The following is a 27,687-nucleotide window of genomic DNA, read 5'->3' as shown; positions in this document are numbered from 1 at the left end:
TTTGATGCATAAACAGGGCTGTCCTTCTATAACTGCATTAAAAAACTTACCACACATGTAGTCTTGTATTCTATGGGGCAAAAAAAGTCTCTCTCATCAGAAGGATCATCTCAGAGTCTTCAAATGTTGTGGAAATAGTCGACAAATGGTACGTGAATCGAGGCGGGGTTGACATACTATAAAGCTACTCAGGGGAGTATATGCGAGCATATATCAATCGTTCATGACTCTACACAAACATCGAGCCCTGGGGAAGTCGCTACTTATAAAATATGTCAAAGTTTTGTGGTTTTCTATTCTACTTAGAATTGCCTTAGTTTGATTTGTTTGGCTATGTAACAATTGTTTGTCATTTTACTTTTCATCGTTCAAATGCACATAAATTCAAAAGAACAAAGAATTTGGAAAAGTGATTATGTAGATATTATAAGTTTTCTTTTCAGTACCCTCTAAAAAGAACTCGTTTCAGTTAAAGGTTATAGGAAATATTGAAATGATTCTAAAGTAAAGAAAGTAAAATAAATATATCTTTGTAAAACTAAAGTTAAAGTACTACCCCAGAAATACTTTTGCTAGATAAAAGTTAGATGCATCCATATACAGAGAAGTAGGAACAAGTGAGTTATATAACAACGTCGCTAGAGTAGGGTACGAAGAGGGAGAGGGAGAGAGAGAGAGAGAGAGAAAAGCGAGTTCGGGCCCAGGCATTGGTAGGACTTCTTTTGTGATTGAAAATTGATGGACTGTAATCAAAAAAGAGAGCTCGACGCGTCGCTCGTTTATCAAAGTTGGTAACTAAAGGGTGCTACGTGCGTTCACTCTAACTTATACATACTTTATATTTCTGATTTTTTCCAATTGCACAGATTTTTTTATGTCTATACCGATAGAACAATGGTTTGTCGATAATACTTTTTCTATTGCAGATTATGTGCTTTCCACTTTTCCAGCTTCATTTCGAGTTTATTATTTTTTTTTTTTCAGAAGAAGAACAAAAGAAGAATAATAAAAGTGTTACGAGGAAAGTCAAACAACAAAATAAAATACAATTTAAAAGATTTACAACTGTCGTAAATCTCCTTGATGAAATGTTTGACAGTAATTTATGGGCAATGTAATAAATTCGACATTTTCGACAAAAAATTTGAAAATTCTTCAACGTTTTCCGAGTACAATGAAATTTTCATTAAAAAGAATCATTTTAAAGCACACATCGGAATTATAATTGTGATATTACCTCCTTTGTTGAAAGTTTTTTAAATTCATTGAATATGCATAAAGTTTCATTCTTTCAAAATCCATCATTTTTGCGTAATTTATCAGATTTTTCTGTTTTAAGATCAATAGTCATTTTGTTTTTTCCTAAAAGCACGTGTCTATGAAAATTTCATCAACATGTGCTGTTTCAACATGATAGTGCAAATATACATGGCATGTTTCAAGTCTCTCGAAATGTGTATTCGATTTTGCCCATTTTCATTTTGGACGGAGGACGATTCGTAGTCGGTTCGGCACGTATGTATGTACTTACATAAAGTTAAAGGGAAAAAAAGCGAACACGGTATTTTTTTCTTGCTTGTCTATATATTTTCTACAGATCGTCCGGAGTGCAAAAGCTGTCTTGAACGGCTCTAGGCGACTTTATGCGTCGTAAAAATGATATAAAATTTGTAAAGAAAGAGTGTGTAACGAGCGCACCTATATACTCGCAATGAAACGAAAGAGAAATGAGGGTCGCGTCTCTGTGCTGTGACTTGAACATCAGTGGTATAGCAGTTTCTGCAGCAGTAGCAGACGAGCCAGAGAAGAACGGATGGATAAGCTGAGAGGGAGAGAGGGAGAAGAACGACGAAAAAATATACCGAAAGAGGATATAGACTCTCGTGATGTCTTCCCATCGTGATCTCTCCTGGCTTTTTTCTCCTCGTTTTTACTACTTTTTATGCTTCTCAAGTTTTTCCTTATTTTTATCGGATTGCGTGCGCTACATAAGCTGGCCTGATGTAACCCAAGTGAAATATATTGTTGTTCGATTTCCTTCAATTTCACGAATGGAAAAATTTGTTCCTAGCTACACCTTGTTTTTATATGAAGTAAGTTTATTCGTGAATGCTTGTTCGCGTGCGTAAACGTAAATTTTTTTTATACATCTTTTTGTCGCTTTGCAAAAGCTTCAATTTCTTGTGAACGATATAAATTATTTGGTCAACACAGTCACGAGTAGCTAAAAACCCATGAAGTTGATATTTTCAATTATAATTCCAGCCGTCCCAAATTATATCTCTATCATGAGACTTGGATCAAGTCCCGATTGATCGATGAGAAAAAGTCATGCTCGTGTACCACGAACATGGAGAAACTCGTCCAAGCTCAAAGAAATATAAGAACTCTGAGTATATGGGAAAAGCTAGTGCCTCGATCTCTACTAGCTGCAGCAAGCAATGTCTCACACACAGACGCACTCACATGCGTGCGTCGGCTGACACGAGAGCAGTGGTTAGGGGCAAGCTTTTTCGAACACGCCCACATGGAGCCTCGAGTGGGCGGAGTCAACAGAGTCAACCCCTTCTCGCGTTCGTTTACGTAGCACAGAAATTTTTCTACTACCCTTCCAGCCTCGCTCTGCACATAGTTATAAAGTCAAGCTGCCAACAGAAAGAAAAGTAACTTTTTCCGTGAGCTGCTCCGACGACAGAGCAATTTGATATGTCTCTCTTTCTCTCTTACTTTTCTCTTGTTTTTCTTTTGTTTCTTTTTGTTTCTGTTGCCACGGAGTTTATTATATACACATTTGAGCTTGTGCTGGGGAAAGGGTAAGGCACTTTTACTTCACTGTCAATATACGAGTTGCTAATTCATGTTTTCAAGTATACAAAGAAAAAGTGAGAAAACTTGGATGTCTTTTCCCATTGAAAATCTGAAACTTAGATAGTGTACATTTTGTACGTCCAAGTTGGAATGAAAAAAAAAAAAAAAAAATAAATAAATAAAAGTAGCGTAATTTCGATCGATTTGCTGGCAATTATCATTTGTGATTTGCGTTCAAAGTACGCGCAAGCTCTTGAACGGCTAGCTCGAGTATAAATTAATATCATCATTCGGCTAGGCGTAAGTGTGAACAGGCGCGAACTCAAAGAAGTATATTCCGGCCGATTGTTGGACACTTGCCCAAGTCTCCACAGAGTCAATAAAAACAAATTCCATCTCGCAGCACATTTTCAAGATGCGGCAGGACGCGAGCGAAACGGAGCTCTCTTCCTCCGCGCGAGACTACGTGTCAGGCTAGTCCGTACTTGTACGAGTAGCGCGATCGGTCGTCCGTAGCCGTAGATGTATCTGTCGGCCTCGAAGCGCACGTACGGCCACGCAACTTTGGAAGCGGCTGCGAGTGCAGGGGAGAGCTGCGCCCCTGTCGTGCGGCGACGTGTGGGTGGAGCAGCGAAGCCGTCGCCGCGTCGACTAGTCGAGTGGGGAGTCCGACTCCCCTCGGCTACGCACGCAGCATCCGCAATGGAGCGACGGAGATCCACACCCCACGGTGTCTATGGGCAGCAGCAGCAGCAGCAGCAGCAGCATCAGCGGTGGCAGCAAGCTCGGAACGTGACACACGCACACGAGCTTACACGTACAGTCGCAAGTGAGAGAGAGAGAGAGATGAACAACGCACGTAGGGTCGAATCTTCGTTGTGTGGCGCACGCCAAGCCGTTTTTCGAACAGTAGCAGCAGCATCAGCAGCAGTGACGCCACACAGTACAAGCAGCAGCAGCATAAAAGTAGCAGCAGCATCAAGGGAGCTCTAACTGTGCCTGCTTTTGATTTTCTCTCTCTTCTTTTTCAAAGAACATCGGCATCGGCATTGCTCGCGAGACTCGATTGCGTCAACTGATGCGTTCTTCTATCATCGTTGAGTTGTATTCGCCGCGATTTTTCTAGTTGTTGGAGAAAAAAAGAGAAAGGGAAAGAGAGAGAGAGACCGGCTTAGCCGGACTTAGCGAGGACGTGGAAGAGCTTGCAGATACCACCTAGTCGAGTTTAGCCTCAAGGCTACAAGGTTTATCTAAAAAAAAAAAAAAGAAAAAACAAAGGAGATTCACCAGACATTATTTTCTGCTAGTGCAGTGCGTGATCGTTGTTTGTTTGGTCGTCCTAATTGGCCAGGCGACGTTGTTCCTACGAGTGCAGTTGATAACGATGCAAGTAATGTAGCTCGGTAATTCTTGAGGAGGCGAGCTTATCGCGCGCCTATGCTATATCATCGTTGACGCGGAGAGCGATTCGCCCCGCCAGCGTCGCAGCGCAAGCGACGACCCGCCAAAATCAGATAGTACGTGCATATTCATGACACAGTTGCTTCCGAGTGTGCAAGAGAAGAAGAAGCGCAGGACTGCGCCGACGAGCCGACTCTCAGTGTCAGTGCGAACATCCCGATGTGGCTAGTGCGCGTGTAATCCTCGCGATTCGTCGTACACGACGAGATTCACGGGCTCTCTTGATTCGTTGGGGTGGCGTGCTTGAATTCACGACTTGCTCATAAAACAGTGTTGGATTTCGTTCTACATTTTCGTGGTATTTTCATAAGCGAGTGAAAAGATAATCGAGTCGCTGCTCGCTCTTTGATTGTTCGCGTTGATCCGCGTGGAGTGAACTTGCGCTCGGGAAGCGCCTGGACGCATCAGCCCCGTTCGCGACTGCGGCCCATTGCAGTTGGCCAAATTTTTCCTCCCTACGGTGATCATCCCCAACAGCCACGACGTTAGCCTACTACAATATGGAGCGCGGCAGCGGGGTCGGGGCCGGTGGCACCGCTGCCGGTTCTGGCCTCGAGCTGGCCGGCTCCGAGTTATGCCTTCAGGACCTGGTGTCGGCGGCCCCCGGCAACGCGGCCGCCGCAGCCGCCGCCGTCAGCAGTGGCCTGCACCAGCAACAACAGCAGCAGCAGCAGCAGCAACAGCAGCAACAGCAGCAACAACAGCAACATCAGCACCAGCAGCAGCATCATCTCCAGCACTCGGATCACGCGCACCATCAGACGAGCCATCATGGCTCGTCGGCGCTTGAGCATCTGCACCACGCCGTCGCCAATAATCACCATCACCATCATCCTCATCACGAGCACCATGTGACCGCTGCAGCAACGATGCTGCACAACGGCAGCCATCATCAGATTTTTCATGAACCTCTCGAGAGGCTGAAACGTGGTGAGTCGCTTCTGGTTACGAATAATCTTTCATCTCTCTTGCTTTAGGCTCGATTGCTAAAAAAGCGTGGCATTAGAATAGCATGCCACGACGAAATTAATTCAGTTTTCTTAGTTATATCGATCAACGAATTGAGTGGATGCACGTTTACGCGATTCAGTAATCGATAATATTGATTATTTTTTTCATCGTGTCTTTAGTTCGTTTTCTTGTTTCAATTTCTGTGCAATAAATTCACACGCAATCTTGTGAGCTTTCCTCAAAGGTCATGACGCTTTTTTCGTTAATATCGTTCCTATACCTTTGTTCATGGCGACGCCTTAATCCGTCGGGCGATTTCCACCTTGGCTCCTTATCAATGATTCGAGTATTCGTTGAGTTCGTTCAAGAGTGTGATAATTTTCCGTAATTACGATTCGGTACATTAATATTTCTTAGCATGATAATATCGTTAACTCTATAATATGCACCATTAACAACTATTGAAAATAAACAAGTCAAAAGCAAGGCCCAGACGAAAAAAAGTTGAAGAGAAACCCGTTAGTAATCTGCAATATAAAGCTATACAAACATTGGTGCGCGAGTAAGTCATATAATTTAAACGTTTTATTCGTAACAATAAAATCGCTGAATTTCCTTCATTTGCGCCTGCCTTCTGTCACTTGGACGACGCGTCACGCTCGTCGTTGTACTCATGACAAATATTCTTATCAGGAGTGCAGCGCGCAAAAACTTTTAAATCACTCGGTTACTCGTTGCACGTAAAAAACGAGCTGCGAGCGAGGAAAAATTCATCCAACGCGAGAAACGACAAGTTGTAACTGTAACACTTTCCTCACTTTTGATGTTGGACAAATATGAGATAAATTTTTAGCATCTATCAAGATAATAAGTACAAGTGTTTATATCACTTGCCCAGAGTACTGCAGACTTTGTCAAAAGCAAAGATGTGCCAAATAAAAGCCAAAAAAAATGTATTATTTATCATTAATGAAACTATTATTATAAAAATCATTGATATAATTTGTGAATTTTTAGCGCGCGCACTCCATCGAATTGAATCGAAAATAAAAACTCGGAACCCAAAAGCCTGGGAATTGGAATCGGTCGAGCTTAGTCCAAGAGAATTAATAAATAATTCTTTCTCTTGTAATATTATCAGAGGGCAGGAGCAAAGGGATTGAGTCAGATCGTGCACAAACAGGAGACGGTAGCGACGGTGCTGCTGCTGCTGCTGCACCGCCACCTGTTTTGTGATTCATTAACTCAGTGGGCTTATCGGGATAAGGCCAGACTTATTCCGGAGGCTCGAAGCTGACACCGCGAACTAAAGCTGATCTTATTCCAATGGCATCCAACCTATTCCCATTTCAGTTTCCAGACTCCAATTCTGACTGCTTCCTTGGGCTTTTACTTTATTTTGCTAGTTCTCCTTCTTCGCTTTGCCACTGCCTATATCGTCGAAACTCCATTGCCCATTGCATTGCCCGCGCACGTATATAGGTAATACCAGTGCAACGATCGCGCTATTACCTTACATCCTCTTCCGTATTATATTATAGGCCAATGTCGTTGACCAAAAAGCAAAGGCTTATAATGAAGTTGAATTCGTATCGAATAAAAACATTTGTGTGTCATGCCGTGTCATTGATTATATATTCATTATTGTTTTTAAAATAATTGTAATAATAATAATTATTATTACAATTATCGGCTATTCGTTTGTTCACTTCTTCGGTTGATATTATTTTACTTGCATGTATTATAGTCGCGTATTTTTGGTTGAATTTATTTTGTTTTAATGTGTGATTGTGCGTATATCATACGTACACAGCCAAGAATACTCGTCGAGTATATTAAAAGTTCACCAGATACAAATCGCATTGTTCGAGCAAAAAATTAATCGGTTATCGCCCGGGTATATAATCGGAGATATAATCAAACCTTAAACTGATAGACTGAACTCGCAAAGTTGAAGGTGATTATTTATTGCTCTAAAAACATTTTCCACTTGCTTCTGCTCCGGGTAAGCAAGCTTCTTTGCTAGTATCCATCGTAATTTACCGGTGTATAATCGAGCAATATGGGATCATTGTCGGCAGTTATACAAACACAATACAGGCATTTATGTCATTAATAGTTAATCGATCACAACAATTACTAAACTAGCAAATTGACTAAGAAAACAAAAAGAGTTCAACAGAGGGATAATTATTCAAAACACTGGTTCGCATAATTTTTCAAAGCATATACGTTATTCAGAAGCAACTGAGTAAAGACTGACATTTGAATCAATTTTCAATAAGCTGCTTTAATGACGAACCTCTTTCTTTTTATGTCAACAAAATGACGATATCGACTAGAACCAGTCTATCTGAGACCATTAATCTCTGCTCTAGCGTCATTCCAAGCAGAAAAATCGTCCTTCTAACTATTTATTCAATCCTTATATGTACGCACATTCCCCGTGCGTTTCATCACACGTTCGGCGGGTGTCTGTTTATACAACACACGTACGGCACTCGCAGGCTTTTATAGGTCGCGCTTCATTAACTACCCCTTTACCGATTGGAATTATCCTGCATCGAGCTACAGATGTGCGCTGTTTGTGCTGCTGCATGCTGTGTACCATATACAACAAGAATAGTGTTGACAAATTACTCGGCTAGCCACGGGTAAATCATCTCTCCCCTTTCGTGACCAAAAAGTCACCCATGGGACCCACAGCGCCAGTGTCAAAAGATGTATGGCATTTCAACTCGAGCAAATTTCGATGTTTTAGCGAGATATTTTATATACGTAGATATCACGGGTGATGATTCAAAGGGAATAGGGTATTGCACTGCTGCCACGTCGACGCGGACTTCTATCGAAGCAATAAACAATGCCACACATTTTGAGTTTTGCAGCGGTAATTGACTTCTTATACCGATGATTAATATTCACAGACAAAAAAAATCGCCGCTTCTAAAACCGTTGAAAGCTCGAATTATGGGAAAAATCTTTATTCAGGATGAACATTTTTATGTCTTCTGCATTTTTTATAATTTATTCAATTCAACAACGAAACTGTAAATGAAAACATCGTTGCACTTTACGTTTCTACTGAGAAATACTTAGTCAAAAATATAAGGCTCTAGAATAAAATAAAATTTTTCGGATCATAACATCAAATGTAAACCAATTTTTAACGATTCTGTTAGTTACGATGCGCTCTGCTTAAATAAATGAACATTATACGAGAAGCAGAAATTTTAATAGATATGCCATAATCGATAAGATTAACATGAAAATAAACTTATTAAAACACTTTACTTGTTTTGTTGTCGTTGCCTAAAAATGTTATTATGGGTTCATTATCAACATAATCTTAATTGTATTTAGTAAACTGAAATTGTATCAAGTAATGAGTACTTTTGATGTTTATAATGTTTTTTCCTCCTAGAGGAAGTTTAATGCTAATTGTGGTAGATTTCAAAATGAGTTTTTCAACCAGACATCATAAGACAATTTAGTTTACATATTTGTAAATAAAATTGAATTCCCAAAAAATGTGATATTTTTTATTCAAGGATTCACTAATTTTTCAAAAACTGTAATTTAATCTTAAATATTATAAGATAAAAACTCTCTCTTGCTCAAGAACAATAATTTCTTTTATTTGCTGTATTCAATGTCCAAAGTTAAATTTTAAATCGCGTTAATAAAAATTTATTTGAACCTCCCGTTACACTTATTGACCTGTAAAAATAATAGGAAAAATGTCTAGTCTGTAACGTTAGTTTGCAAAAAAATTCCGAGAAAGAAGCTGAAATAGACGTCAGGTCATTGCAACTCAATAAAGCGCGGGCAAAATATAGCAGACATCGATCGTAACTCGTAGAAGAGAATAACATAAAAAAGAAAAAGCAATATGATTAACGACTATACACAGGCTACCCGAGGTATAAAAAAGCGATTTCGAACGAATTAGGCACACGAAGTATCGAATAATATTACGTGCTGGTGCTTCACTTGTATACAAGTACATGCTCCGGGATATCATGCCTACATTATCGCTCAAGTGAATCGGAAAAAAACACGTGAAAGTCGGGCCTATTTCAGTGTCATTCGATGCTCTACCAAGTGCAAGTAGCTCCAAGTCGAGCTCGACCATGCGCTCGCTTCAAATAAATTGCTCCAAGGGAAACGTGTGCAGTGTATACGCAGGCTAGGTAAAGAGACCCTTACATTATGAGGCGTCATGCCAAGACACGCGCCACTAAACACCCTGCCATCTATGCAGCAGCTAAAACACAATAGCCGATTCCGACACGTGACAATTTAGATACGCTCGCAATTTGCTGTCGATTTACGTGCAATTTACCACGATAATATCGTTCACGCTAACGGATCGTTTAGTTGAATTTACTTATTCTTACAGATAATTAGTATTAGTAGCTTATTATTACACCTGAAAATTCAAATCGATATCCACTCGACAAATGAAAATAGTGGAAAGGAATAGTATCGCCTCATTTACTAGTCGAGGAGAAAATTAGATTGATTTGGACGCGTAAATATTCGAAACTTAAGAAAGATCAAACTTGCATGTACGAGGCAATAAAGTCCGTGGAGTTTAGCCCTAAAACATTGTGTACTACATATACATGCCTGTATTTCATTCGTATGTAAGGACGAAGAAAATTACTCAAGAACACAAGTCAAATACATGATCAATCCAAAATAATCAAGCGACGTCTCATTATTTTATACGTGCGAACTAGTAAAATTCTTAATTTAACATAATAATATCTAATAGTCTCACACTTGATACAATTTTTCAATCTTCTATTATAAAAGTAAAAGTTTCATATTATTTTATATTGAGAAAACAATGTGGTTTTACTTAACGGAAATTGTCGATTTAACTTCTACGAAGAGTGTAGGTGGCTATTTTTTCTTGCTATTAATTTTTGTCGCATCAAAATATATTTTTTATTTAATTTTTCCGACGCAATAATGAAATAAACGAGATCAAGTAATTTATAGACCTGCAACATCGTGCTCAATCATTATCTTTTAATCATGAGTAAATATGATTACATTCAGATTATTATATTTTATAAAAACTCTCAAAGAAAAGTGGAATCTCTCAAGTACCTCGTTATTGTTTATTGAAGTAAATACATTTTTCGAGGGGGGCCAAAAAGAACTACGGACGAGAAAAGTGACACTTCGCAGTAGTCCTAAATCAGTCGAGGCGTGACAATTCCACTTATACGCAAATAAGTACTTATAGTTTACATGCGCGTCGACTTGTAGTAGTCGTTTGTACATACATGGAAGCTGATGAGCGCGCGAGTACGTGTACGTTTCGTCGCGACCAAATATAACATAGCCTATTAGTATCTCTCTCTTTTTTCGTGCACGCGACAACTGCATCGCTACCACACAGCGAGTTTTTTTCGGCGCCCGCCCACGCCTACACAATTTTTCGACCTATTTGTCGCGGATGCACATCGCGTGAACGTGATGTTTCGTTATTTTTTTATTGGCCGCGAACCGAGAGCAAGCGCGAACGTGCTATTTTTAAATGCGGATTATTCGTTTATTTTGAAGGGGCTGGCACATTTTTTATTTTTTATTTTGTGGTATTTTATTAGCGGATGATATTATAAACTCTGGAATTTTGACGCCTGTCGACGAAAATTTTCAAAATAAAGAGACGATATTAATTTTTGCTTACGCCCCTCGCTCACTGCGTTATGCCATGATAACTTTTTGACAAATTTGTTTTCTAGCGATTTGTGTGTTTTTACATCTGGATTGCTTTTTTTGTGCACCAAAATCTCAAGAACGATTCACACGTACTTTTATGGCTTTTTTGATGCCTTTTTGTTCTTAGTTGACTGCAAGCTATAATTCATATTATAAATCACTCGCATACTTATAACGTTTACTTCACTCTTTATCCTTTATAAATCCATGCAATTAAGCATGATGTTTAAATTTTCTATATCATTTTTTCATCAGTCTTAAAAAGTATTAAATTTGGATAATTGTTTTGCACAATTTTGTTGTCGCCCTATTTGAACTATCAAAAACTAATCAAAAACTAATATCAAAAAATTAAATGATACATGTACATCAATCATACAAACAGGCAAAGAGCTATCACTTTATGAATTTTAATACGTAAGCGTATTAAAGGCAGCTGCCAGTCACAAATTACATATCATTCGATTTCATATAATGATTTTGACCATAACATTGGTTTTATTTGTTAACCACAGAATGGGCCCAAAACGACTTCCGAGATGAAACGACGAGTGGTTTGGCCAGGCTTGATTCTTCAACGCACACAGCCGGCGGTGGTGGCAGTAATCCTAGCACACCGGGCGCGGCGCCCACAACTCCCTCCGGCGGATTCTCTGCCGCGGCTCAGCATAGAAATCGCAACAATAGTATACAAAGGCCCACTGACATTCGCAAAGGTAACAATTTTATAATAATATCACTTTTTATAGAGTGAATTAGATATCAATTGACTTTAATTAAGCTATAATAATGTTTATTTGAAAATAAAGACAATTAATTGCAAGCTTAGTGGTTACATATTTTTTACTCAGTGGCCGAGACTGAATATCAAATTTCAATTGTTCAGAATGAGCTTACCCACAAATCTAATAGAAACAAAATATTTAGGTTTAAGAAAATAGTGACATGAGCTCGAATCATTCAAATGAACTTGAAAAACATCGTCAATAGAACTTTTTCCAATTTTCAAACTGGTTGTCGTTGATTTTTTTACTATCATAGAAAATGAAATGAACTTATTATTAAGTCATCAATTCACTAAAAAAACAAATCTACGATTTCATGCATTAAGCCTATCGCGAAAATTGGCAGATCAGTTTCAATAATTTGTTCCCACTTCAAAGAGATCGTCATCGATTACCTGAGGAAATTAAAATTTTGTTACATTGTTTGGATCGCGTACTCGATCGATCTGAAAGGGTGACTTGAATGGATTCACACCTGTCAGTATCACAGCGGGGAGTTGTGTCAGCCGTCACCCATACCGTCGATCTAAACGCACCACCCGACCAGCGATTACCCAGCTAACTTAAAATGTATCCATTCGAGCCATTTCTGCAGCTGAGACTGATATTATGCTCGATTGACTGTTAAAATTTGATTGATCGATCTATACTTATTGTGTGTGTGTGGACGTTTCCGAGGACGATTAATGCTTAGCATAACATTAATATCTATATAGGCTGTATCACGTTAATCGCGGTACAACCCAAAAAGAGATCTAATCATGTTATATAATTTATTGAATGAAAATCTTGAAATTTCGAAACATTCAGATATCATTCGTTTGCGTCTATCGAAATTAAAATATGAAAATTAAAATATAAAAAAATATTAAACACTCATTTTGACGCGCAATTCGGGTAGTGTTTTTGTTTATCTCGAAATTGAAGTGTTGCAGTCTATATAAAATAAATGAATTTGATAAACTGGCTTAGCAATTTTTTAAATTAATGCTTTAATCTTTTTACAACCAATAGCATACGTTGACCAAATGATTTGACTATAGTACAAATTTGAACTGGTTTTGGACCAGAATTGTATACTCTAAGCAATCAAATATCAATGGAATTTTGGCATCTCGATATCTTTTCTGACTAATTTCAAAAGTTTAATAGCAATTGATTTTTTAAATTAAAAAAAAAAAAAAAAAAAAAAAAAAAAAAAAAAAAAAAAAAAAAAAAAAAAAAAAAAAAAAAAAAAAAAAAAAAAAAAAAAAAAAAAAAAAAAAAAAAAAAAAAAAAAAAAAAAAAAAAAAAAAAAAAAAAAAAAAAAAAAAAAAAAAAAAAAAAAAAAAAAAAAAAAAAAAAAAAAAAAAAAAAAAAAAAAAAAAAAAAAAAAAAAAAAAAAAAAAAAAAAAAAAAAAAAAAAAAAAAAAAAAAAAAAAAAAAAACAATACGATACGAATTAAAAACTTTAAAAATAAAAATACATCGATAGATTTAAAGCTATCAGTTTCGCTATCGATCACTGCGCCATTTTTTACGTCACTATATTCATCTATCTTTGTTTTTGTTTTCAATACGTCATAGACAAAGTTGGACAGCTGAAAGCCCATATGTTGCAGGAGCAGTACCTGCAACTATGGTTGTCAACATTCGACTGATTAATCGTTTGCAAATTTTCATCAACTACTTTTTATTCTGGCCAAAAAGTTAAAAAAAAGTATATCATCGTTAACATGACTCGCTGCTTATAAGAAAAAATGATGCTTTCAGGGGACCGGCCTTTAACGGAAATAAAACACGAGCTGGTGACGTCGGGCGGTTCACCGAGCGGAGGCGGTGGTGGCTCAAACGACGACGACAAAGATGGCAAAAAGGGCAAACGTCAGAGACGACAGAGAACACATTTTACGTCTCAACAGCTTCAAGAACTAGAGGCTACTTTTGCGAGAAATCGTTATCCTGACATGTCGACGAGAGAAGAAATAGCCATGTGGACGAACCTCAGCGAAGCAAGAGTCAGGGTGAGTAGTTGGAACAATGATTTTCATACAAACGCTCATCACTGGAGCAAAAATTGCACAAGTAAATATACGCAGTAACAATCAAGAGCGACGTGATAAAGTCAAGCACGTTCACAAATAATAATAAACAAACGTCGCTCTCTATCATTTTTTCCTTTCTTCTTTTCTGCTTTCTATTTTCCTTTCTTTCTTTCTTTCTTTCTCTCTTTCCATCTGTTTATAGATGGACAGCAGATTACACGAATATTGAATTACCAAGTCAATAATCATATACGCACGTAGAATTGCAACAACAAAAACGTACGCTCGTTACTTTTGGCATTGGCAAACTGTTTCATGTCAATATATCACTCGGTTCAAAAATTCGTTGTCGCGATTGGAAATTACATCAAGTACGCCATTGCGTAAATTTTATACGTAAAGATTTTTATAATTGACGGATTCTTGACAAGCATAGCGATAGGTCGCGAGTCAAAAAAGAAAAAAAAATAAAGAAAGAAGATTCGCAAAGATGACATTTATACGTAACGAAAAGGAAAATATCCAGGGGAAATGTATGCTGAAATTGTAGATGGCTGCGCGTTCAGCCACATTTATTTAAATGTCCTGGACATTGGTTTATGCAAAATCATGTTGAGGCAGCAGAGCAGCAAGCAGCGGCCAAGATATTTGAGAGCTGCCAGGCGACGTATACCCGCAGTCAGATGTTATGCTTCTATCCTTCTCAATTTTGCATTTATATAGGAAGTGTATAGTAGTTTCGTTGTTAAAATTGTCGCACATATATCGTATTCAGAGTATAGTACAGAGAGAGAATCTGTACTGCAGCAACAAACTCGTGCGTGCGTATACATGTGTATGTAGGAGAGAGAAAGAGAGACGAGTAAGTATATATGTGTGCAAAGAGAGGGAGAAAGCGTCCGACAGAGGCTTTGCGCTCAGTAAACCCCTATGGATTTATAGAACCGCACGCGCGCCCCGCAACTATAGGCCACGACGTTATGCGCTCCACCGCCTCGACTAGACTACAGCGGCACTTGCATCTCGACTCGCTGCTGCTGCTAGTACTACGCGTATAAAATGTACACCGCGAAATTCCACAAAATCTGGCCCTGAACGTTGTGCCGAAAACGCGGACGCTTTTGCGCTGTAGCAACGTCTAGGCCGACTCTGTGCGCTAATCAGTGCACCTGCGCCAAAAGTCCCTCTCGATTTTATCGGGCCCGCAGGATTGACGCGTCGAAACAGTCGAGCAAACGTCTCTCGCTCGCGATAAGTTTTTCCCAAAAAACCAGTTTGTGGCCAGACATGCCTTGAATAGTACACGTACGTACGTGACTGGATGCGCGCTCGATCTAGTCCGGCCGAGTTATCGGCGAGGAGCGACTCCAGCAGGCGCGCAATGTACATATAGATACCGGCAGGCCTGCAGCAGCGCCAGCCGCGAATGTCGCTGTCCGACGATAATCCGCCGGTGATTAAGACCGTAAATCCATTGGCGGATTAGTATTGGCGCGGTGCGCGTCAGCTCGTGCTGCATCTGCAGCCAACATCCCCCTGTAATGTCTTCGTATGCCGACGGTGCAGCGAATACTGCGGCCTGCATCGCTTCATCATCCTCTTTTTCCTCCCTTTTTCTTTCTCATCCCATCCTGACTTTTCCCTCTTACGTATTCCCATGGAACGATGAAATATATTCAATCCAATTGGCAGCTCGGGCCTATACGCGTCCATTGCCTACAGCTAAGATGGAAAAAAAATCACGACGAGATGATTTCACTGGGCGCTACTTATAGAGTATTTAGGCGTGAAAAAAATGAGCGACCGAATCATCGCGTTTCCTGAGCACGCACGCACTCTCGTTCTGCCGGTGAAAAACGTCACGATCGCTGTGGCTCGATCAAGCTGGATCAAGGAATTAGCAGCGCCGAGTAATCAAGCTACGAAATCAATTTTGACACTCGTGGCTTAGCTGACATAATACATTTGACTTGCTACTGGTTTGGAAAAAGAAAGAAAAAAGCGGCCGAAGCTGGGCTATTAATACGCGGACGAGATAGCACGGCACGCCCGACTCGAGAGCTCGGCGGCAGTCGCGAACCCGTGGAACGGCAGAACGCGGCCGCTCCTAAAAGTGCCGAAAATCCTCGGGGCAAAGACAAGCGCCAGCGCAGTATTTATTTTCATTTCGAGGCTCAGCCGCGGATCATAAAGAGCAGCAGCGCTAGCTGGAGCTCGAGCGAGGATTATAGCTTAGTAGTGCGCCTGTCAGCGAGCGAGCGCGCGCGAGGCCACCCACCGACGCCCCGAAAGCCGTATATATCAATTATTAGCGGCCAGTCGGCAATCCTCGGGGCAGATTTGCATCGCGCGCATTTACATTCGTTCTAATATCGACGGCTGCAGCTGGCCATTAGGCAGCGCTCGGATAGGTGCAGATTCATTAGGCGCGACGCCGGCTCGAGCGTTAGCCCGGATTTCGGCAAGTTGGAGCGAGCGAGCGATAGTTTAGCACGTCGGCGCGTGTACAGCCTGGGATTGCGTCCTTTGGCTCGGGCGCAATCCTGAAATAGCGAGCTGAATTTTCGACCTTTTAATGAAGCCTAGCCAGTTTTGGCCGATAATATTTCAAAATGCGCCTGACTGAAAAAGCTCACTGCGGCTGTAGTTAGTTAGCGCAGGCCAAAACAAGGAGTTATCCGTGAACGCGCCTGGACGACGACAGAGTCCGCTTCCTCGATGTTCGCTCGGTCCTTTTTATCATCGGTTCGTGTTTTCTTTGCAGCTACTGCAGCCAACGCTCGCTTCCGAGCCGTGCGTTGGAGAGCGTCCACCAGCCGTAAGCCATTGGGCGTGCTTGCGCCAAGCCGACTGCGCCGTACAGCAACATTAAAAATCACGTGTCTCCCGCTTGAGCTCATAATCTCGTATAATCTTTTGCAAAGTTGTTAATACTCGCCAGGGCTTACCAGTCTGTTAATTTAATATCCATACAGGTGCACCAACATTGAATATCCAAATCTCGCTTTCTCTCTCTCTCTCTCTCTTTAGTCGCACTTATATTTATGTGTCTCGTGGCTGACCTATTCCGCGTTCTCAACATATCCAATCGGATAAAAGAATCCATAAAACTTACAAGTTTGCGACACACGAGTCTCTCGATTTTCAGCTGGGATTTTGAGCGTTAGATATTTCAAAAGCCTATATAAATTTTGAACGATTCACCCAGGGTGGTTTTAGATGTAAAACGATAATAGTTTGTGGCCATGATATTTCTAAACTGTCAGACAGCGCAAAAGTCATGCGCGGTAGCTTCTCAAAGTCACGACGCCAAGGGCAAAATGATGAAACAACAAAGTTACACGCGTTTAATTCGTCATTTTTACTGGAACTGGAGAAAAATAATTCATTCGAGTGATCAGTCAAATCATAATCTAAATTTAATCGCTGGTATGCTTCGCCGTCCTACATATTATATCGCCCACGTAAGCTTCGGAATGAGAAGATATATATCCGCTACGGTACGTCACGGCCGCGTCGGATGGAAAAACTTGCTGCAACAGACAAGAGGATGTGTAAAAATTGTCTAGCTAAGCAATTCGTGCTCTCTAGCAGCGAACGTGATCATTTTCAGTTCTTTCGCTGTATGATCCATCTCTGCGCTGCGCTGCAACGAGCTGCTACGAACCGCGAGATTTATGGAGATGCTTCGGGCTTTTTTCCCCTCGCGACGAGCTTCTATATGCATGCGCGAGCGGTACGATACTTTTTTTCTTATCCATCTCGTTCCAACTTTCGTGTTTTCTTTTACTGTATATTTTCCGACGCGCGAAACGCGCCCGACGCTTTGCGCGCTCTATGTTCTTTTGCACCGACTATTCGTGTGTATACGCAAAAAAAACTTTGTGTAACAAGCGAGCTCGTCGTTTGCATTCATAACTTCATGAGAGCTGCATCGCTTAGAGGAACAGCGAAAGACAGTTATTTATGAGTCAAAAATTTGTTATCTTTTTCAGGTCTATATGAGAATATATAAAGTTTTTCTCAAACCTCGCAATTTATTGTGAAAAAACAACCTACCTTATTTTCTTTCTTTTTCTAAAAGTAAATGTCTTACTTGTTTTATTAATTGATTCTGTTCTCGCGAGTTCGTCTACAATTTTAAAAATTCATTCAAGCCGTGTAAAAATTAGTTACGTAGCAATTAAAAAAATAATTATATCAGTATGAAGTAGGACAAAGAGCAGCGCCTCGAGATATTTTATGGTCTTGTCAACTGACACACATTCAGCAGCAGCAACAAAGCGACATTTACGATTCCTGCATATATTACCCCGCCGAGCACACGTGCGTGAATGAAATAATTCGTCATCGATGCTCGAGGGACTTTGAAAGACAACCATCCATCATGTGGTAAAAACTATGCAGTCTGCGCTAGCGCATACTTTACAAGCTTTAGCTAGACTTTTTGCAAAAAATAATCGAAATTATTTATTCTCGATTTTCAAAAAAGTGTTGAGTACATTTTGCTGGCTGAAACCTGCTCAATTATCAGCGAAACAAACAATACTTCTGAAAAGTCTATTTTGGATGGCAAGATGTTGCTGCAACGATAAGAGCAGAAAATACGTAGAAGAGAAACGTTCGATCATGATTATTAGCCCCTCGGCTCGTTGCACTTTTATCATTGTCGTAGCTTATCGTTACTCGTACTCATGCAGCGGTCGAGTTATTTACGTTTGTACGCCTGTGGGCCGTTAACACACATAAAAGGACACCGACGCAAACAAAGAAAATAAAGCCGATATCGCAGCTGACGAAGTCTATTAAACAATTTGCAACTATATGAATACATTGATGATCATGCGAATGCTCAAGCCTCAGATATATGGCCGATTCTCTGTTAAATCAAATGGCCGAATAATTTTTCAAGATTCTCTTTGACTCGATGAACAGTTTCAAAATTCTAACGTATAGAAAAATGTATTAAAATAATAGCTCATATTATGTAGCTATAAAGTTATAACATTTTTGCGCGTTTTTCATACGTTTCTTTATACGTTTCCAGTTGCCAGACTGATGGATTTGTTGAAAAAGTTAAGGAAGTACCAACTAACAGCGTGGAAAAAATTTCCGAATGCTCAACGTTGAAAGTCCGGAAAATTTTAGGACATTCGACTCGACGGAGAATCGACCGTATACATGCGAACGTTGTACGTATCGCGATGTTTTATCGCGCGCAGCACTCGATGATACGAGCACATTCAAAGATAATATCTGTATATATGATCGCGCCACTTGAGCAACTACGTGTGTATCTATCCTGTTTGTTTACATTCATAATATACATAAAAGTGTATATGTGTATGCATTTATTGCACTTGACTCGTCGTTAAACATTTTTTTTTTAATTTCAATTTTTTTGGGGAAACAGAGGCACGGATCAGAAAGAAAAACAAAAAATGAACTTTAATTAATGTCGAGGTTCACGGTTGTATTTGGTCAGACTGTATAATTTATCGACTGTAAACATGCGGAAGAGTAAATATATTACTTTAAACGAAGCTCGATTTCAGGTACGTTGTGTATCGAATATGTAATTCAGCAAACAAGCCACCGAAAAAATCGAAGAATGCATTTGCAGAGAGCAGCAGTAAATAAGCGAAGCGCTCGTGCACATCCGCGCGCGTTCTAGCCCCCGAACTGGATAAATAAATAACACAAGGAAAGAAAGCTCGAGTGCGAGCGCGACTCGAGGCCATAAGAGCTTAAGTAGCTTGTTGCACCTTTGGAGCGCGCGCCACACTCTCTTACTCTCTTTTCGCGCCGGTATAACGCCGCTCGGAAGTTATGGACGCGGCCGCGCAGGAGGCAGCATGAAATCCTCTTCGAAGCCCCCCGGATATCCGCTGGCTCTTTGGCGGAATTTATTTTTAATGAAGTGGCGCACGCCTCGTGTACGCGGCCTCCGCTGGGCTATGCGTAGCCGAGCGCGCCAACTCACCTTATAGCTCGAGAACAACTTATACTTTTATTGCGCGCGTGTCTGGCTCTTTGCGCCTCGACTTTTGCCTCGAGCTAACCAAACGATCCTTCGCTCGTCAAGCGGACGTACATCGGTAGCGAGTAAGGACCCGTCGCAATTTTTGGCCCCGTCTCGAGGTCACGCACAAATAAAAATGATACAAACTGCATCATAACGGGCACATTCGTAGATAAAGAGAGTGGAGCTGAAAAAGAAGTGGAGCTGTGAGATAAGAGTTGGAATATCGGCGAGTAAATGTGTGCTGCCGCTTGGTCGGACAACAGAGCCAGAAAAACAAAGACCCGCGCACGCACACACGTAAGAAGATCGTAGTAGCTGCCTCGAGCTTTGTATGTATGTAGCCACGCAAGCGAGTACGAGAGACAGAGCAGAAGAGAGAGAGCGAGGGATGGTGGATAACGTAATGATGGCGGCGGTGGCGACGCAGCTCGGCTTGCCTTAGGAGGGGCGGGGCCACACCGAGGGGGATCAATATAATCCTCCTCCTTCCCTCTACTCGGCGTATACTCTATCCTTTACATTCTAGCAGTAGCTCTTACATATACAGAGGCAGCTGGCGTCTCCGGGTCCAAAGACCAGAAGCAGCAGCTTCGTACCAAGTGTGTGTGTACGTGAGCTCACGAATATGAAAGCTTTTTTGCCGAGCTCGCTTGCCCCTATATCGCACTCGGGCATACAATGAGCGATTCAATGAGTCGTGAGTCCAGCGAGTGAAGCCACTTTTCTATGCGTACGCATCTTCATTCGGCTACTCCTGCAAACTCATTATTTTTTTGTATTACCCTTCCCTTCCTGTATGTGGCTGCACTTGTGTGTCGAATCCCTAACATTTTCCATTTCGCGCGCAAATGGGCATTTTATCCCTTTACCTATAAGAGATGGAGCAATTTAAAAGCTCGCCCAGATTTATCACTCGATCGTTTTGTGCCGCTATTCTGTTGTTTCATCGACGTACGTACGATTCGACCAAGACAATCGTAAACGTACATGCGCTGCAGCCTCCCTCACTCGCTTCGCCTGCCCAACGCGTTTGTCATGACGAATGGACCAGCCAGAGTTTCTTCCTTCGACGTGACAAAGCTACCGTGCCAACTCCCGCTAGATCAATCAGAATGACTTTTTGTCACGCGCTCGAATATACGATTCAAGGCTTCCGTCGTCCTTTTCCAAAGGCTCATTTACTTTGCTTCTCGCGAATCAAATTACACAAACGAAGCTGCGATTTCTTATTACATCGCAATATTTCATTTACGTCCAAAGCAGCTCGATTCACCACTTGGACTCGTCTTAATCGAATGCAAGCCAACTACTTTATTACCATTATTCCATCTTTCATGCGAATAACTAACTATCCTATAAAAAACAATTAAAATAAAAGCCGATTAGTTATAGAGTATAATGTGATGTATTGATGTGGTGCAGATACCACACGCAGAGAGCTTTTTATGAGAAAAACCTCAATGTCGTAGTGGACAGAGATAAAAATATACGAGAGGATGATTTCTTACCACCAACTTGACTGCTCGTTTTTTTCTTAAATTTCTCTCGGTATAAAAGCGCGCTCAGTTCTTTATAAGATCACTGATTCCTTGAGCAGTGGCACCCAACTGTCGCATAGAGTCGTCCATTGGGCGACGACCTTGATTGGCTTTATAAAAGTAAAGAGGGAGCCGCACTTTTTGAGATTTCAAGCGAGTCACTTTGCAAATCTCAATTATAATACCCGAAGAACGATCTAAAGTCATTTGTGCGAACGTTTAATAAATGAAAGTATATAAAAAAAAAAATTAAAAATATTCAAAAGTTATAATAAATGTAAAAAGCAATGCAATCTGCCAGAAGTTATTTATCGAGCGGGTTTGTGGCCATGATGGCCGAAAATGGGCGCGGTAACTCGAAATTAAGTGGTCGCAGGCGCGTGCGTACAATCCTTGGAAAATGTGTGTGTAGCTCGTGCGCAGTGAAAGGCAATAAAACCTCATCGAATCATGACCCTTCGCTTTTCTAAGCGCTTCCGTACACATATAATATGTTTGTCTATCTATAAAAGCATGTTGGTACGAGGCTGTGGGGTTTAAGCTACTTCTTCTCCTCTCATTTCTTTTTCTTTTCTTTTCTCAAGAACGTTGCGTGCCTATATATACTGTAATAGTTCCAGCGTATCACAGCTCAATCTAGAGAAGCTTACGTAGCTGTGATGAGACTACGGACTGAGGTCTCATCAATCACCCTCGCTTGGTCACCCGCACACCCTGCTATCGCTTTATCTAACATTACTCGATTTTAAGAAAATTTTTCCTGGAAACAACTTGGATTTTTTCGACCTTTCACCATTAGCAATTGCGCTGATTATAATTTACCAATGGGTTTCGAAATAATTTTTTCAATCGAAAAGACATGCATCCTATTCAATGAAAAGTTTTTATTAAAAATCCCATTTCACTCGTCATTCGCATATGAATACGAATTTGAGCTTTTCACACCCGCCATTGCGAATTAATGCGAAAAATGCAAAGAAAAAGGTGAAAAATTATCAGACCGAGCGAGTAAAATTGGCAGTGCACGGTGAGACAGTGGCAGCCTTAGCAGAAAGATTCCGACGGCGTCGTCGTATATTACTCTTCATTAGTTGCGCGATCGAGGCACACAAGTTATACTTTGGCGCTTCCCCTCATTCAATGACTCGCATCTCGCGCGTTCGTGCGCCGCTCGGAACGTCGCTCGGAACGTCGCTCGGAACGTCGCTCGGAACGTCGCTCGCAAGCATCCAGCCGAGGGGCTGACGATGTATTTTCCGGGCGCAACCGCAGCGCCGGCATCTGTCTCTTTTCGCTCGTGGACGAAGGTGCATAAGCGAGCCGCCGACCACATTAAGCCGGGCAGCCAGCTGTATAATTGCCGGCGATTTCGCGATTCGCTGCGCGTCCGAGATATCGTCCTTCGTTACAGCTGCGATGGAGAATCATCGAAAGCTCCCGAGTTCGGCAAAGCAATTGATTACGACTAGCTGCGGGTTCGTTCAGGCATTGTAAGACGCGGCGGCGCATCGAGCCTACCAGCCATCATCCAGGGGATGGATGGTTAAAAAACTGTTAAAAGTACATAAGGAGATGTAGCGGCGATGCCGAAGGGAAAATAGCGCTTGGGAGCTGCGCATTAGGCGCTGAGCCACGCGCCGACTTGAATTAACGCCATCATATTTCAGAGTGGCAGCCATGCAGGGAACAGCATATACGGCGCACGCTAAGAGGGGCTCGCTCTCCTGCCATTTGTCTCGTCGCTCTTCCTCTCGCTCGACCCTCTTGCTCGGGTGCTATCTCTCTCTCTCTTTCCCTCGAACATGGCTCGCCTCTTCTTCAGCCTGAGTAATACGCGCCACCGAGACGATACATATAAATCTGGCGCACTATCTACCTCTACACACATACACACACAGAAATATATGTATAATAGCATGCAAAAGCTCGCGCGATCGTTATATTTACGTATATAACTGGCGAGAGAGCCCGGGGAAATTTTTTTAATCAGAAGAGAGGAGGAAGCCGCGCTACGGTACGAGGGCGATTATCGTCACACGAAAACTTGCGCCTGCAGCCAAAGGGATCCCTGTATTTTTCATTCGCAAGCTCCTTCCCAGGTGAAATATTTGCGAGAAGAAGGAGCGTCTCGCTAGATTAATGGCTCTCGCGAGTGCTTTATTTGTGCTTGCGATGCGCCTTATTTCCGCTATACCCGATCCATTATTCATATCGCAAGCGAGCGCGACGAAAACAAATGTCTCCTCTCGCACACACTTACGCACTCGCACACTCTTTAACACGATTTAATTAAGATGCAAAAATGTCATGTTGCAGGTCTGGTTTAAAAATCGTCGGGCAAAGTGGAGAAAGCGCGAGCGAAACGCCATCAACGCGGCGGCGGCGGCGGCCGAAAACTTCAAGTCGAACTTCAGCACGGCGGGCTTGAACAGCTTCATCAGCCAGCCGTTCGGCGACCCGGACCTCTACAACAACAGCTCGTACTACAACTGGGCCTCGAAGGTGCCCTCGCCCCTCAACTCCAAGACCTTCAGCTGGCCCGTCAACGCCCTGGGCAGCCATCACAATCCCCACGTGACGCCGGTCAACTGCTTCAGCTCGGGCAGCGGCCTGTCGAGCGGCCACGTGGCCGGGATCTCGGTGTCGGTCGGCCAAGCCGCCACCTCCATGATCCCCGGCATGACCTCGGGACTGAGCGTGGCCGGCTCGCCGGTGGCCGCCTCGAGCGCCGCCTGTCCCTACGCGGCTCCGACGGCGCCGCACCACGCCTACGGGCCGCCGGTCTACTCGCACCACCGGGCCGCCGCTCAGCCCGACACCCACGTCATGACCAACAGCATAGCTTCGCTGCGGCTCAAGGCCCGTCAGCACAGCACCACCTACTCGGGCTTCAACAGCGGCGCCGGGGCGACGAGCAACAACAACAACAACAACAACAACAACAACACCTCGTCGGGCAGCGTCGGCGGGGGCAGCATCAGTCCCGTCAGCTCGAGGGCTTCGTCGGGCGGCGGTGGCCTCAGCGCCTGTCAGTACGGACTGTCGATAGGGGCGAATCCTCACTCGCCGAGCACCGACGCGAGCGCCACGGTCCGGGCCCCGGTCTGAGGCGAGGCGGGGGCTTCCAACAGCCCCCGACAGCAGCAGCAGCAGCAACAGCAGCAGCAACACGCGATCGGCGCTGGACTCGCGGCTAACAATGGCATCGACGCCACCGGCACGAGTCAAGCCTCTGCCACCGACGAGCCCCAACTACAGCAGCAGCAGCAACATCACAACTCGAGCGAGCCCGTCGAGTGACATAGGCCAAGGTCCGCCGTAGGATCGCCCACGCTGTCGTCGACTCCCTCGTCGATGGCGTCGCCGAACAACTACCTGTTCGACGACGAGAGCACCGCGACGGACCGAAAGCTCAGCGAGAGCCACGAGGAGCTCGGAGGCCCTGGGCTCGCGGCCCCGGTCCAGGTCAACTCGGTCGAGCGCTTGGGCTTGGCTGGTGCAGCTTCGGCCACTTCCAGCTTGGCCGGATACCTGCAGCATTCGGCTGCGGCCTCGGCGGCCGGCTACTGGCCTCCCTTGATATACGACTGGCCGGAGAGCTCGCCGGCTTTGCAGTTGCAGCCGCAACAGAGCGTACGCAACGACGCTGTTCAGCGAGATCCATGATGGAAGTGGATTTATCCGGACGGGAGAGCGTTTTTCACGCTCGTCAGCTTTTCCATTTCGTCGATCCAGTTCCACTCTCATCTCCTCCGTATGATTAGTTTTCTACGAGTTTTTTTCTTTGACTCGACTCCCTTTTCATCATCGATATTTTCAATATTATGCTCGATTTACCGATGCATCGGATCCTGTTGGACAAACACCTGATCACGTGTCAATGCTCGTGTGCTGATAGTCTTATAAGAATAATCAAAGACCTTTCTAATCATCCCATGTAGATATTCTGTATAGTGAACGTTTGAAATAAATAACAGTAAGACTAATATAAATATAGTGAAAAAGCAAATTGTTATGACTCGACGATAATTGTATACAAAGGTAAAAACAGAAATTTATAAAATGATAATAAATTATATACAAACAAATTTAATGATAATAAAATATATGAACATAAATAAAACAAAATATATAAATGCTAATCAAGTTCGGCATATACATACCAAAAATGTTTTAGCTGGTAAGGTAATGATGACTCCGTAATTATTACGGAATGAGAGGTGACATTGTGAAATAATTTATGGCAAAATAGTATACCTTTTAAGGATTTAAATAATTGTACAGTCTAAGCGTTAATTACTTTAGTAAATAGAGTGGCCAGTGCCATACAAATACATATAATTAATAGCAACGAAATATAGTTGTTTAAATTATAGTAACCATTATACATATTTATAAATTGACACCTCGCGCAACTTTGAACGTTTGACATCTCAATGAATTTCGATTATCTGGGTAAAAACTATTCGTATTTGTACAAGTATAAAATATTTGTGTAAAATCGTGCATCGAGTATTTATTATACGCAATAAACATTGTGCAAAGTATATCACTTAACGAGACAATGTTTGACAATTATCATAATTTTTAGTTGTGCGTCAGTACGGAAGTTGACGTGGCAAAGTCGATGTCAGTCAAAAAGGCCATAGACGAATTCAAAAGTTACATGAATATATTCAAACCCGATATAAGAATGTGAAAAAACGGTCGATATTTTGCATGAATTTCAAAGTCGTACAAAAAAAGTAAAGAAAAGATGCGGTTACGAGTAAATGGAAAAAGGGAAAAATGTCTGAAACGAATAGAGAAACTCGCACGATACTCTGTGAAAAGGAGAAGAAAAAAACATAAAAACGAAAGAAAGGCCATTCATCGCGTTACGTTGATGACATCCTAAAGCAGACGGTATAACAGTGACGACGACCATGTAAAAAGGTAATACTGTTATCTTAAGATACTTGGCCAGCCATTGTCAGTTAAGGCGCGCCCGAGTATAAACGTTCCTAATCAGCCCATCTGACGATGGAAGGCATACCCATTTGTAATCTAGTCACAATAAAACCGATTCTATTCTACTTCAAAGTCTTGTGCTTGCATAGTTATTTTTCAACTTTTAACCCTTTGAATTCCGCCAGATGTTTGGAAGGAGAGACGAAGAACTACGCAAGCAATCACGGTAATCAGCAGCTATCTCTTTATTCGATATCTGCAAAATCGATTAAAGAGCAATGATCCCATCGAGCAAATTATGCACGTGCAACAATAACGATCGACATAACGAAGTGGGTGCGATGGAGTTATTGCGCGTCAGTAAGTAAGAGAGAGAGAGAGAGAGAGAGAAAAAAGACCATCCCGCAAAAGCATCACTGCGTGTAATGCATGCCATTATTACAGTAGCACAGGCTCGCACATGCACAGTGGCAAAGGCCAAGTTACGGGCTAAATCGCCCTCGATAAATTATGCACCCCCTTTTGTCTGCAAAGTGTATGTATTGTATGTATATTGTATATATTTATTATTATTATACAGGGAAGGGATCGGACGCGGGCCGGGGGTGCTGCGTAGGTACGCGTGTGGCCTCGGTACTTTGGGCATTATAAGCAAACGCCGTCGCCGCTTCGCCTTTATTACAATATCGTCGCGCGTTAATGTTATACCTATTACGCTACATTATGCCGACCGTATGTTGGATACATAAACCGACAAACATGCTCACGGAGCACAGCTCCGACCCTCTCTTACTCACTATTGTAGCTTCTCTGGCTTGCCGAGTCTTCTGCCTTTGCCACGCAGCTCGCGATGAATGCGAAATCTGAAATTCATTATATATGTACGCACGCCTCACTATATATATATACACACTTTATACGTTTAAGCTTCCGCAGCTCCTTCCAAAGCTCGCCTCCGCCTACCTATACGTGTGCTCAGCTCGAGCTTTTAATTACTTTTTCTTCGTTTGTTTCGCGCCTCGTGTACAGCCGCGCGATATGGCATACATACGCTTGCTCCCTATGACTGGAATATTAATCGTTACCGCAGCGACGCGAGCAATGCTAATCCCTCCACTTTATTATAATGAACCCTTCTTGTGTATCGCAGAGCGACGGAAGAAAACTAAAAATGGATTTAAAATTTAATTTGTGTTTCCGTCTTCTAAGCCACTTTGAACACGTACTGCTCGGTCTTTTTAGACTTTTTCTGATACGCGCCACAATGCCCAATAATTCCGATCATGTCTCAACGTACCAAATTCAAATATAGCCTTCAACTGACTTGACATGATGAATGAGCCTAAATTATAATTTGTAATATGTTCAGATTGGTCTATGAAAATTTACAGCCTCATAAATAATAC

The 27,687-nt window shown here is 42.0% G+C and overlaps 1 protein-coding gene across 1 annotated transcript; it reads left to right on the top strand.

Annotated features, from left to right (window-relative positions):
* Positions 1-3,614: 3,614 nt before the first annotated feature.
* Positions 3,615-25,687, top strand: LOC106651155 (pituitary homeobox homolog Ptx1). Its single transcript, XM_023462591.1, has 5 exons — positions 3,615-4,895; positions 4,974-5,196; positions 11,475-11,675; positions 13,497-13,747; positions 23,648-25,687. The coding sequence occupies exons 1-5, from the start codon at positions 4,770-4,772 to the stop codon at positions 24,437-24,439; spliced, it is 1,593 nt and encodes a 530-aa protein (XP_023318359.1). The 5' UTR covers positions 3,615-4,769; the 3' UTR covers positions 24,440-25,687.
* Positions 25,688-27,687: the final 2,000 nt, after the last annotated feature.

This window comes from Trichogramma pretiosum, unplaced genomic scaffold (assembly GCF_000599845.2).
Source record: "Trichogramma pretiosum strain Unisexual culture from Peru unplaced genomic scaffold, Tpre_2.0 scaffold8, whole genome shotgun sequence".
Lineage (NCBI taxonomy): Eukaryota > Metazoa > Arthropoda > Insecta > Hymenoptera > Trichogrammatidae > Trichogramma > Trichogramma pretiosum.
This window is presented reverse-complemented; position numbering and strand designations above follow the sequence as displayed.

Bases quoted from the DNA above. Each gene is read 5' to 3' on its own strand.
- LOC106651155 (XM_023462591.1), top strand. From the start codon at position 4,770: ATGGAGCGCGGCAGCGGGGTCGGGGCCGGTGGCACCGCTGCCGGTTCT. The intron at 5,197-11,474 runs GTGGTGAGTCGC...TGTTAACCACAG, and splicing joins ACCTCTCGAGAGGCTGAAAC to AATGGGCCCAAAACGACTTC. The intron at 11,676-13,496 runs GTAACAATTTTA...TGATGCTTTCAG, and splicing joins GCCCACTGACATTCGCAAAG to GGGACCGGCCTTTAACGGAA.